At 40.3% G+C, this 14,301-nt stretch overlaps 1 protein-coding gene across 4 annotated transcripts in view; it reads left to right on the forward strand.

Moving 5' to 3' along the window:
- apbb2b (amyloid beta (A4) precursor protein-binding, family B, member 2b) overlaps positions 1-14,301 on the forward strand; it is a 78,326-nt gene that overhangs the window by 24,280 nt on the left and 39,745 nt on the right. For all 4 annotated transcript variants that reach the window (XM_054744775.2, XM_054744777.2, XM_054744778.2 and 1 more), the window contains exons 2-4: positions 6,745-6,844; positions 7,781-7,847; positions 12,158-13,222. In XM_054744775.2, the coding sequence (XP_054600750.2) occupies positions 12,178-13,222 (1,045 nt within the window). In that variant the 5' untranslated portion in view covers positions 6,745-6,844; positions 7,781-7,847; positions 12,158-12,177. The remainder of the gene's footprint in view (positions 1-6,744; positions 6,845-7,780; positions 7,848-12,157; positions 13,223-14,301) is intronic.

Raw genomic sequence — 14,301 nt, forward strand, 5'->3', positions numbered from 1 at the left:
GAGGGAGCTCCAATTCCCAGAGATCCAGCTGTGGTTGGGACAATTATTACATTAACTGATGGACCTGTAAATAAATAGTTTATAAATAAGGTAGAAATAAGTTCCTCACACTGAAAAATAATAACTAATCTCTATGAGACTGAGGACACGGTGCTAGGGCACTCTCTAACAGCACATTGACATGACTATACATATTATGCAAAATGTTGTGATCATCAATTTATTTGCATTTATTTGTTATAAATGCCACTGTATAATTCTTGCTGTCAGTATTTGCAAGATATTGGTATTTGGGTCTGTACTGGTTAGACTTATATGAGTTAAACCAAGGTCTATAGCCCTTGGGTCATAAATTATGAGCTATAAGTATATTGGTCTTTTTAGGAATCAGTTATTTTAGTGATCATGTTGTTTCTTATTTAATTTTGTCCTGATTGTTCCCTGAGCAATTTTATGACTGAATAAAAACAAATAAAATCAACATTAATTGAAAAATGGTCTTAAATAATCGAGATCTCAATTTCAGTCACAATAATCGTGATTATTATTTTTGCCATAATCGAGCAGCCCTATAACCACATTATCTGTGTACCTTTGCTCGATTAGGAGTAGTCTGATTCGGTTTGACTTCAGCCAGACTAATGTGTAAACATGCATGTTAACAGTTCAACTTCAGTCGCACTAAGGCAATTATTTGGTTTTCTGACACTGCACGAAAAGCACACTGACAGCTATCTGTTTGGTGGTCGTCACAGACCCAGTCCTTTAGAGAAATGTCATTACATGGATTATGAGGGTCCATTGACCCAAAGTCAACCATGATGCACCAAAGTAGGGCTGTAGCTTTCTAATATTTTATCAGCTGAGTATTCTATCAAATCAATCTTGGTTTAACTAAGCAAATAGTTACAAGCCTCCTATTGGATAATTACTAAATGGGCGATTATCTTTCAACTGGCAACAAGTAATTTAAAATTGGGTTAAGAACTTTCCAATGCATTATTAAAAACTGGTCTGATGAGTCCAGATGGACCCTGTTCCAGAGTGATGGGTGCATCACGGTAAGAAGCTGAGCATGAGACATCATGTTCACACGTAGGTTGGCCACCACAGAGTCCTGACCTTAACCCCATTGAGAATCTTTGGAATTTGCTGGAGAAAGCTTTGCGCAGCAGTCACAAACATTAATGGTGAAACATTAATGCAACACTGATCCCGTGACATTGCAGAAGCTTATCTAAACAATGCCACAACAAGTGCATGGCATGATCAAATTTAAAGGCGGTCCAATGAAATACTAGAGTAGGACCTTTTTCTTTTTTTTTGGTTTCTTTTGGACTGGGCAGTGTACATGGATCCATGAAGTACTCTGGTGCACAGGTGGAAGGTCAGCTGTTCCCAGCATCACATATTGAAATTTACACTCGTTCTCTCTGCTGTGCTTTATGTGCGCACACATGTCAGGGCAATGCTAAGGGTTAATCCAGTCATTTATTTTATGTAAATAGTTTTCAGAACTTTTGTCTTTAAATGCAAAAGTCAGTTAGTGGCTGTTGCATGGATATTCTAAATGGGTACACAGAGCTATGTGAGAAAGTTATTCTAAACCTCACAGTAAGTCTCCTTGGGTCCTTTAATAATTAGTGATGCACCGATATGACATTTTTGGGCCGATACCGATATCCGATATTGAGCTCACTGTTATGGCCGATAACTGATATACTGACATTAATGCTTCTAAAATCAGCAGATTTTGTATAGAATGAAAATAATTAAAGCTGAATTTACATTATTATGTACACACAACACACACGTTTACGGTTATGAGAGCTGGTAAGTTTCTAGTCAGCGAAGATGTGCTAAAGTCTTAATTCTTATAGTGGCAAAAACTTTTTGTGTTCAGTTTGAAGTGGCTCTCTTATCACTCTTATCACTATTTAATACAACACATTCACTCTCACACACTAAAATATTCACTGGTATTTCGTCTTGTTAGAGCAAGATTTAAGGAACTAAGAGTGACTTGTAATTTAAGTCCAATAATTTAAATGTTTTTGATTCTTTTAGACCAGGGGTGGGGAACCCTGGTCCATCGAGGGCCACTATCCAGCATATTTTAGTTTCAACCCTGCTTCAACACACCTGATTTCAATCAGCAGGTGATTAACAGGCTTCTGCAGAGCTTGATGAGTTGCTGAACAGGTGAATCAACCACATAATCAGAAGTGTTTGAGCAAAGGCATGCAGGATACTGGCCCTTGAGGACCCGGGTTCCCCACTCCTGTTTTAGACATAATTTAGTATACCTAAAACCTTTTTACTGGACATTTTATTTGTATTTATTTACAGACTGGTCTACAGCCTAATCCTTTATGGCTTTTAGACTCTTACAATGTGGCATGCTGTACTTGATCCAACCAGTGATTTAGCATGAACTTACCTGTCCTAGCATAAACCATTAGAAGGCATTACAGTCTGTACACCTGGTCAAAATTACACGGCAGCATCTCGGGTGTTTTATCCTTTCACTACAGTAGATTTTACATGGAAAGCTGCCAGACGAAACAGATGTGTTGTTAAGTAAACGAACATTACAGTTTTGGGGTAGCTGTCTGTAATACTGCAGCTGTAAAAAATGTTTAAGCCTGATTATTTGCGAAGTACATTTTAAACAACAAATGTGGAATTTGACGATGTGTTGCCTTGGAATGTTGCCTGATGATTACTTTTTAATTTCAGTATGCTTGATTTTAATGTGTTATTGTGAACTTCACTGTGAAAGGTCAGAAGTTGGGTATGGATTGATTTTATTTTTAAAGGGTCTTATCTTTTTCAAAAATATATAAAGAGGTGGAACAGACTAATCCTGAGTTAGTTTTCGTTGCACGAACATCTTATTACATATACAGACGAAGCTTGAAAATTCGGAATTTTGTGCAAAAGCCCATTTATTTCAGTAATTCAACTTAGACTGAGAGACCATTTAAAGTAGCACAGAACAGTTTCCTGCACCTCTGCCCTACTGGTTCAAAGTAGAAGTACAACTGTCGTAAACAACCCTGCGGCAGCTTGCTGTGGCTAGTGCTAACAGCGAGCTAACACTAACATGAGCCAACTAATACTAAAATAAACCACAAAGTAAAAATTCACACTGTTGGACAAAAAATATTATTATTTACAAATCCAGGAGCAACAAAGCCAGGTCACCATCCGTCCATGATTTTGTAGCTTCCTTAAGCTCCCTCAAGTTAGTGTAGGCTGTGCCGATATTCATTCCAGTTTTAGCGCTTTGCTTCACCTCCAAAGACATTACTCACTTACTTTTAATTCCAGGCTCTGCCTTGATGCTAATTGAAAAAGCAAACTTCTTTTTCCTCTTCTTGTGCTTTTTATTGTTTATTTTGATGATCAGTGAACTGAAAATGCTAACCGCTAGCATTACAGCTAACAGTCATAAAGCAGATAAAGAGTGCCCCCTAGAACACCCACTCGCTTCACAAAACTGTCTAGTGTGGTTTTTGGTCAGCAGAGGGCTGCATAGTGGTGTCAAATAATAAACTGGTCAAGTGTCCAACTCAACAATAACTGAAATCAATGTTAAAGCTCTAGCTTAAAGTTTAAAAAGCTATCTACTTAAAAAAATGAAAAGATGTGTGTAGGTTGGCAACATTCATGGCCCTATAAGAAGCTGTACCATCTTGAGTCACGTAAAAATGTGACTCAAAGTGATACATGTGACAGCCCCATCTAATGGACAACTTTTATTTCTGCACATACCTGTAGTTATCGTCCATTTATCGTTATCGAGGTGAAATCTTCACTATATCGTGATTTTGATTTTAGGCCATATCATGCAGCCCTACTTTAAGCCTAGAAAATGTAACTTTTTATCAATATTCTAATTGTCTGAGATTTTGAATTTGGGGTTTTCATAAGCGGTAAGTCATAATCATCACAAAATTATAACAAATAAAGCATGATGAAATATCCGGCTTTGCATGTAATGAGTCTGTCTCGTATATATTAGTTTAACCTTTTAAAATGGAATTTCTGAAGTAATTGAATGCTTGCACCATATTCTAATTTTTCAAGTTTCACCTGTACTTTGTTGTTACCCAGTGAGTGAAAGAAGACAGAAAACTTCAGAGGTCAAAGATCTCAAACTTTTGTCATTTAAAACCGATAAAATGTATCAAAATTAGGGCTGCACAATATATCGAAAAATTATCGTCATCGGGATAACAGGACATGTGATAGGCCCATCGTAAAGCACGTCAAAAATGGCGATAAATGTTTGGTTCAACATTTCCATCTGTGTCATACATCAACTTTTTGTAAACCAGCTCTGTTTTTTACGCGGGAGTATTATTTGACCAATCAAATGTAGCACTTCTGATATGCGGCCAATCAGATGGGTCCGTTCACGTAATACGCCCGCCCCCTACGTAGACCCTTAGGATGGAAAGCAACACCCGAACTGAGTTAGCGGCGCTGTTCCCTTATTTGTCATGCTGGCTCAGAGCAATGAACGCACTTTGTGCTGAGGTTTCTGGAATCAGCGCTGCTTTCAAACGTTAGCGTGAGTCCGCTCGATGTCGTTAATCATTTTTACCGGGCTGACTCTGACACGTGCCGGTGAACCAACCCACCTTCATGTCGCTAGTGTTCCACCGGGTGGTGATGTTAGCCCCAGGCTCCGGTTAGCTTCCAGCTAAAAAAGGCCACAGCACTCTCCTCCCAGTCCCACCCTGCCAAAGAGGGCCTGGAAAAGTTCCCCCACACATCAAAGTGATTTTTCATTTATGGGCTTTTATAACCTTGTTGACCAGGATAGTTGATTTGCTGCTGCACTTAAACTGTCAGTCAGAAGCTCAGCTAGAGGAGCTAGTTCAATTTGTTAGCTTATCAGAATCATAGTTGCAGTTTCATCATCTGAGCTGCTTTTTAAGATCTAGGTAAACTTGTTCAATTTGGGGTTAGAAACAAACGTTTTCACTAATTTTCCATGTAGTTATTTTTTTGCCAGTTCCTCTTCTGAAAGGTAGATAATTGTTTTTCTCTTTCCCTCAAAAAATCTTTCTCCTAGTTTGGCCCAGCACAGATCACTTCCCAATTGCAGCAACAGCCTTATATCATAACCACATAAGTGGAGAAAATGTTCAGTAGCAATGAGAGAATTTGCTGTTGCATTTAAGTGATGTTAACGATTATTTAACATTTAAACTTACTTTCTGATTTTTTTATTTATTCAGAAAACCCTGGTAAGGGATGTTTTTCTGTATTTGGAGCATCAGAAAGTTTTATGGTGGAGGTGATGTTTTAAAGTCACTGAGAAACTGCATGCATGCAGTTTGCTGTTTTGCTGCTAATACAGTAGCCGGTGCAGCTGCACATTTTTGCAATAAAAATGTTACGTTGTAATGGAGTTCATGCATTAGTTTTTGTTTGCTTTGAATCCAGAGCAGCCATCAAACGCCAGACGACATCAACACTGCATACTTAAGTATTTGTTCATTTATCGTGAGTAATATCGATCTCGCAATATTAAGCACTGTTATCGAATATCGCAGGTTTTCCTAATACCATGCAGCCCTAATCAAAATGTTCAGTTTTGTAAAATCCAACTTTTTGTTTGAATTAGGAATTGACTACATTTAAATCTGTGGACGTTAAAGTCCCATTAGTTACCATTACACACTTCTCCGCATTTGACCCATCCCCGGGGTGGAGCAGTGAGCTGCAGCAGTGGTTGCGCTTGGGAACTACTTGGTGGTTTAACCCCCAATCCCTTAAAACAGAGGATCTAGCAGGAAGGCATTGGGTCCCATATTTAAAGTCTTTGGTGTGACCCAACCTGGATTTGAACCCCGACCTTCCAGTCCCAGGTTGAACACTCGTACCACTGGGCCACTGAGAAGAATTCGGCCATCTGTTCTGATCTGCACTTTTAAACCATCTACTGTAGTTTATGCTTATGTAACTGCCGTGGCCGCCAAGACTATCCAGTCCAAAGACGGATTACGCCCATCACTTTCTCAGGATGATGTGTATTTGTGTGCAGAGCAGCTGTGTGATTGTAGTAACAGTTGAGTGCCTGCTTGTCTTACTGACAAAACCACAAATGTATACACGGTGGAGGAGTGTCTTTTCTTAACATTTCTCCGTTGGAATGTCGGTTTTCCTCACTCTGCTTTTCTTCTTTACAACCACATCAAACACAGATGCAGCTTTTTAAAAACAAAAACTTTAATCCTACTCTTAAAGACGGATTTAAGTTGTGGTTTGGAATGATCTCTTTGAAAGGGCTGCTGTAAAAACAAACACATTTTATATTGTGTCATAGCTGGTTCTTCATTGTTTTATGCAGTTTATACTGGGTTCTTTGTACTTCTCTAGTGTTGGTGGAAAGTGTTTGTGGGGTTTTGTTGCAACATGCATCAGTGTGCATTTGTGGTATTGTTTGAAAGCAGAATAAGGGAGGAGAGCTTACAGGCCCCCTGTGACATTAAGGTTATGATACTTTCCAGTATGCAGATTGTTGACAAGAGTGTACGAAATATGAGCGCTGTACAAAATTAATCTTGTGTTTCCACAAATGTGTGGTAAATGGGTGAACACACACCCACCCTAAGTATTAATGTTTTAATATGGTTGTGAATAATTAATATATTTTAATGCCTTGCTTACCCTTTATTTTATCCTTCCTTTTTCTCATGAATCCCATTTTGTGTTTTTCAACTTCAGTCGCTGCTTCTGTGATGACCTTGTGATTGGGTGAAGACTCCACTGGCCACCAGTATGGACCTGCTGCATCCTGGTATTACCCACAATCCTTAAATATTGGGTAAGCAGCTACTTTAGACACATTTAATACATTTTTAATGTTAGAAAACAGTCTCAATTCTATTGAAATTTTTGTTTAAAGGCCAATTTCACTGAGAAACCTTTTTTTACTTGTTACTTTATAAATATGATCAATCACTCTGAGTTTAACATGTAGGCTAAATGTGATAATAGTATTCAGCCCCTTTTTCCTGCATTAGCCACTTGCAGATAATTGATGGGGAAACACTTGCATTAGAAAAGCCACTGACCTTTGCATTTCATTGTCAAATTAGCATTCTTGGACTCGCCCATCTTGGATCCCGACGGGGAAGGCTGTTGTTGATTTAGCATCCAGGAGAGTGCAGAGAACGTATTGACTATAGACATGAATACGTAGACACCTCGCTGGAGAGCATAACAGCGTTGCCGCCATATTGGATGGGTCTCCTCACTCGCCAAAGTCAACACAGAGTGAGCAACTATGCCCGTTTTTTGTACAGCCTATGGTTGCAACAAAACGGTGACTATTGAAAACACATCAATGGGGCATCTAGTCTCGACTAGTAGAAGCTAACTCTTAGCATTAGTAACTCAACATCACAGCAGAACTCCTTCAGTTCTTTAAAATTCAAAACAGTATGTCTGACTGTGCAGAGCAACTTGTGATGTACATTATAACCGATGCTGTTCATACACAATGTGTGAATGTTATTTAGAGGCTTCCATGCTTCATCTGACATTTTAATAACTAGTCAAGTGAATATAAGTGGGACATAATGCAAAACCCAACAGACAGTCAGCCGATGTATCCTCACAGCCTGACAGTGTTTTGTAGTTTCCACAGAAACCAGCTGTAGCTAGTTTCCACATGGTTGATTGTGGTCTCTGAGGACCATCCAAGACGTACTCGGGATTCTTTTCATTCTTCCTTTTTTTCTGTTTTTTTCTGTCTCAGATCTGCAGCTGAGTCTTCAGTTCTCCAAACTGTGAAGAGTGCCGTTCTCTGACCAGCGCCAAGCTAGGTATAAAATGCTCCTTATACATTAGGTTAAGCTTTTTTTTGTTGTTTTACGTGCTCAGAAATCTGACTTGCGTGCAAAACAATGCAAAACAAAAATGATATTAAAATTTCTCCAAAAACACGGATGTGATTAACAATCCTTATTCGTATGTGTTTCACACTCCATGTATAAAACTGTATTACACGAATAAATAATGTCAGAAATGGATAATAGAGGGCCAATTGTGAGCTCTTTTTATCTTGTTTTGCCTTAAAGCAGCAACCCGGAGTTTTCCACTTTTCAGAATTAATGTATGACGTATAGACATTTGTAAAAGTGATAGTCTTACCCTGTACTTTGATCTAATGTTGGCAATACGTACATTTTCTTTGCTACGCCTGCCACCCATCCTTTAGAGCCCCATGCAATTTGAATAGTGCACCTGTCAGCGTTAACCAATAACGATTAACATCTGATTATGTACATATGTTAATCACAGCTCTTGCAAGAGTTTGCAGAAGTACCTAGACTAATGCAGAGTCAGTGATATCTATATATCTATATCTATATTATGACACGTCTCACCTTTATGTTAATATTGTTTTATTTGATGCAGTCCACTTTGACCTGCACTAATCCAGCAACTGCCACATTTTAATAACTAGTATTAACGGTGAATACACCAATATTTGCACAAGAAGAATTTTTGTTTTAAACTCTCAGTGACACACTTTGCAGGGGGGGATTTGGCATTTAATTTTTCTTAGCGTCTGGAAAAACATCTCCTTTTGCCCCCCTTTATTTGACTTTCTGCCCCCTTTATTTTGGTCCAAGATCATTACTGGGCTGGTCCAATTAAACACGTTCTACACCCCTGCTAAGTAGACTTAATAAAGTATTTTTAAGCTAGTATAAAAATGACTGACCAATATATTTGATTTAATTTATTTGTTAAGAACATCAAGATGCATTACAGTGAACATTATAATAAAGTAAATTTTCCAGTGCAGAGAGTAGACAACCCATAGAAGCACTGATTTGATCTCATTTCAGAGAAAAATAGAACAGATCAGATGCATCTAATAAATAAAATTACTAACAAACTCAGGAATCCGTTTCTTTGCTTCATTGTTCTGATGCTGAAAATATCACTAATGCGGATCAAAGGAGATACACAGATGAATGCACCTCTTATTTATTATTTGGAAATTAGTTGGTGTGGTTTACATCAATACATTATTTTAAATCTGAAATTGATATGGATTGATCAGAAGTTGCTATGTGTATTGTTTATTTGAAAACTATTTACAGTGCAGCCTCAGAATTGAGATTAAATATTTTTGATCACAATAGTAAAGGAACTATTACAGAACAACATCAGAACATTAATATTTAAGTGCATGAATTAATACATCTGAACTCATGCAGTAAGAACTAGGAAATATAAAATGCTAGAACCAGACACAACTTTTAAATTTTTAAAAAAATATTAATTTGATTAAACTGATTGTTTCCTAACGTTGTTGGCATTTTCCCCACACACACAGTTAAACAAAACAATGTTGATTAAGGTGTGTATGTGTGTGTGAGAGAGAGAGAGAGAGAGAGGGAGGGAGGGGGAGGGGGGGGTTAAAATAATAAAAAAAAAAAACAAAAAAACGGAGCGGAGGCAGTGACCGACGCAGCACGAGCCGTTTTCAGCTCTGTCTTGTCAAATGTACCTCATACGTTACGAAAAAAGTAACTTTAAATATTCAACCGAAAAAGAGGCGAGCTGAAGAAAACCTAGGGAGTACTGAAGAAACGTTAGGAACAGTGAAGCAAGCACAGAGAGATCCGTTACTGTGTGTGTGTGTGTGTGTGTGTGTGTGTGTGTGTGTGTGTGTGTGTGTGCGTGTGCGTGTGCGTGTGCGTGGATGCATGGGCTGGACTGAGCTCCCGGCTGCAGAGTTTTGTGTGTAGGAATGGGCGGGCGCTCTATGTGACTGGCCAATCACAGAGCGTGAAGACAGTCAGTTACCCAATGAGGATTTTCCTTCAGCACGATTACAGATATTTACGAGTTTTACTCGTTTCATGCTTGTATTCGTCAAAAATGCTTTATCCGTATACTCGTCTGAAATGGGTATCCGGCTCATCCCTAGCTGTAACCTCCCTGCCCTGCCTCCTCCTCCTTGCTGCCTGCCGGCTGTGATTACAAGCAACAACAGAGTAGTTCTCGCTGCTTCTTTGGTTAACAGCGCAAATAAATAAATAAATAAGTCAATCAGTAAAACTTGGGATCTTGTAGGCGTGGCACTGGGATTTCAGCCGTGGTGGGCCGCCACGGCTAAGCCTATGTAAGGGAAACACTGATATATAGATAGATAGATAGATAGATAGATAGATGTATGCTTCTGCACCTCTCAGCAGGTATTTTGACCCACTGAAGCAAACTGCTTCAGTTGTCTCATATTTGAAGGGCATCTTTTTCTAGCAGTGTGTTTCAGCTCCTTCCAAAGATACTCAAAAGGACTGAGGTCAGGCTCATAGAAGGCCACTTTATAATGGTCCAATTTCTTCCTCTTAGCCATCCTTGGCTGTTTTTTAGCTGTGTGTTTTGTGTCATTGTCCTGTTGCCAGACCCATGACCTGCAATTGCGACCTTTCTCTCTAGAAAATCTCTAGAATCCCAGCTCAGTGGCCTAGTGGTATGACTGTCCGCCTTGGGACTGGGAGATTGGGGTTCAAATCCTGTTCGGGTCTTATGAAAGTCCTTACTAGACCGACTCAGTGGCCTAGTGGTAGAGCGTCCGCCCTGTGATCGGGAGATCAGGTGTTCGACTCCTGGTCGGGTCATTTGAAAAAATGGGACCCAATGCCTCCCTGCTTGACACTCAGCATTAAGGGGTTGGATTGGGGGGTTAAACCACCAAATGGTTCCCGAGCGCGGCTTGTCTGCAGCTCACCGCTCCCCCAGGGGATGGGTCAAATGCGGAGAATAAATTTCACCACACACCTGTGTGTGTGTGTGTGTGTGACGACTAAATGGGACTTTAATCTTTAATCTTTAAAAATAGGACCCAATGCCTCCCTGCTTGATGCTGAGCTGTAAAGAGGCTGGATTGGGAGGGTTAAACCACTCAATAGTTCCTGAGCACAGGCGTGTCTGCAGCTCACCACTCCCCGAGGGGATGGGTCAGATGCAGAGGACAGATTTCACCACACACCCGTGATATTGTGTCCATACTGATAAATTACTAGAGTAAAATCTGGTGTAATTTAAGATCTGAAATTAATCATTAAAGAAAAATATTCATTTTAACCTACATTTTAAAGTATTATAGGACACATTATTCAAACACTTTGGATTTAACGAAATTGTTCATTCAACCGAATATGATTATATGAAGTTTTTAAGAAAGATAAGCTTTATTCAGAGAGTTGAAGATAAGAAGTCCTGCATCTTGCAGCCTTGAGGCTCATGACACACAGGACGTGTTAAGAATATTGAACCAAGCTCATCTCTTCATAGTGGTACCACGATGTCAGATTAACCTGTATGAAGCAGTTTGGCCCTGCAAGGCAAAAGTTACCTTCTGGTCATTTTTGATAAAAGAGTTAATTAATAACGCACTTGAACCATTTTGCTCCACAACGTCATTGTTAGCCTGCATTTAATGGCCAAAATGACAGCCGTCAAACTGACGGTTCCTGGGAGTTCTAGTTCAATTCAATTTTATTTACAAAGCGCCAAATCACGACAAGAGTCATCTCAAGGCACTTCACATAATAAACATTCCAATTCAGGTCAGTTCATTAAGCCAATCAGAAAAAATGTTTCCTATATAAGGAACCCAGCAAATTGCATCAAGTCACTGACTAGTGTCAGTGACTTTACAGCAATTCTCATACTAAGCAAGCATATAGCGACAGTGGAGAGGAAAACTCCCTTTTAACAGGAAGAAACCTCCAGAGAATCCTGGCTCAGTATAAGCAGCCATCCACCACGACTCACTGGGGATCAAGAAGACAGAGCAGACACACACGCGCACGCACGCACGCATGCACGCACGCACACACACACACACACACAAAGCAATAAAAAAGCAATAAAAAATCAGGGAACAAGAAACGTCAACCATCAACGAAGACAAGGGGGCATATATGCTGCTGCCCCTGGCTTATGGTGTCATACATTTTTTCCATCTCTAGAGGGTGCCCTCTGACAATAACTCCAGATTTTTGCTTTAATTGCAAACTTCCAGTGATGACACTAATCATTAATGCATGCATGTGTGTGTGTGTGTGTGGGGGGGGGTTTAAACCTTTTCATTTGCACTATATTTCAGGTCTCCTGTCCTGTGTTGCAATGATGTCGGTGGACGTAGCAAATTGTAACGGCCCTGCTGCCACGCCCCCCACCTCTCTCAACCTTCACTCCTCACACAACCAGCTCCTCGGCAGCGAGGTTGTCAAACAGGGATCTGCCACACCTCCCAAGTGTCGCAAAAAGTACGCGCTTACAAGCATCCAGGCTGCCATGGGCCTCGGCGAAACACTGCCACCTTCATCCTTACCGCTGTCCCCATCGCAATCTTCTTCAACTCCCAATAATCCCAAACTGGCCAAAAATGGAGTGAATCAGCTCCGTAAAGCTGGTCAGGACCACAACCAAAACACAACTGGTCCTGACGCTGTGGATCTTGAGAGTAACTCAGAGACTATAGTGAATGATCTCAATGTCAACACAGTAGAAGAAGATGACAGTCACTCTCTCACCAACAATGACCGAGAGGAAGACGTCTGTAAGATGGATGTTAAGCTCCACCTAAACGTTACCAGCAATGCAGAGTCTGAGCAGGTTACTGGACCAGAGGAGGACATGAACTCATCCGTGGAACTCGGACTCAACAGCAACATGGCTGATCAGGACTTTGACTTGAACATTGAGGCTGAGGAAACTGATGACATCAGCATTCTGTCTGAAAAAGAAATAAATCCTATGATGAAAGCTGAGGAAGAGGAGTTGGTGGAGGAGCTGGAGGAAGAGGAGGAGGAAGAGGAGAAGAAACCCCTACTGATGTTACAAAGTGAATGCCCTCTGAAGGAACACAAAGTTTCTCCAGTCCTTGAACTCATCTCTGATCTTGACTCCAACCTCCAGCTCCTCCAATCTGGCAAGAACTCTGTGGTGCCTCCCCCCGTCTCCCCACCAAGAAGAAGCTCAGAGGACACTCCCCTGTTCTCTGTCTCCTGCCCCTCCTCTTCCTCCTCCTCTCCTGAGACAAAGAAAGACAGGAGGGCAGGAGCCAAGACGGACTGTGCTTTGAACCGCATCCAGAATCTGAACCCCAGTGATGAAGAGTTGAGCTGGACAACCCTGTCTCAGGAGAGCAACTCGCCTGAAGAGACAGGTACACAAATCCATTTCTGCAATAAACTTGATAGCTTTTGTGATTTTATTAGGTTTGATCATCTCGGCGTGGAAGTGCCACTCTGCTGCTCATTTTGGTTTCTTGTGTGCTGTGTAGTGGTTTCTCCATCTTCTCAGCTGATGACATGTTTCCATTTAGAGCAACCTTGTGTGTACATGTGCGGGTTTACAGATCTCCGACTTTGCTCAGACAAAATACCAGATGCTACAGCTCACAATAAATCTCGCCTGGGAGAGGAAGTGGCCTTGTGACCTTGTGGTTTGTTGTAGCAAACCATTTTATCTCTGCCCTGTGTGTGTGTGTGCTTACATGTGAACAGGACATGTAAACAAATCACAAGTTTATCCAAAATCCAAAGCTGAATTTTGCTCACCGGGTCAAAAAGCATACATTTGTACTTGTTATTTTTGAAATATGATCGGTCACTCAGTTTCACGTGCAGGCTGAACCTGAAAATAGTCTTCTACCCATGTTTCCGTGCATTTACCTCTGAAGAAAATAGACGGGGAAACACGGGTTAGAAAAAGCCACACAGATTAATGTCACCCTGTAAATTTGCATTCATGGACTCATCTTGACAGGAAAGGCTAATGTTGGTTTAGTGTCCAGGAGAGAGCAAAGCACCCATCAGCTAGCAGAAGCTAACCATTAGCATTAGAAACTCTAGAACACCGCAGAACTTGTGTTATTTGTGGAGAGCAAACAAAGTCAGTGGAATTTCAGGTTAATTGAAAACGGGCTTGCTGAACACTGCACTCATTGTTTCCCTGTTTCATTGGAGCATCATAGTCTTCTAAGTAGGAACCATGTTATGTGTGATATTGTTGAATTAATTGTTTTATTCAAATGAGAAAAATGCAGGCTTTGTGTGTTGTCTGTGACATATGAACACACAGCTATAGTTTTGAAATTCACTCACTCGTAGGGTCGTAATAAATATAGATACACTGAAATATTGCCATGTTTGGTTAATTCAATCTTTCAGTATTCTGAATCTGAATCTAATATTCAGTGTATCAACGTTTAATTGAGAGTTTACATTTATTTCTTTTGCGGAA

Source organism: Nothobranchius furzeri, chromosome 6 (assembly GCF_043380555.1).
Source record: "Nothobranchius furzeri strain GRZ-AD chromosome 6, NfurGRZ-RIMD1, whole genome shotgun sequence".
NCBI classification, from domain to species: domain Eukaryota; kingdom Metazoa; phylum Chordata; class Actinopteri; order Cyprinodontiformes; family Nothobranchiidae; genus Nothobranchius; species Nothobranchius furzeri.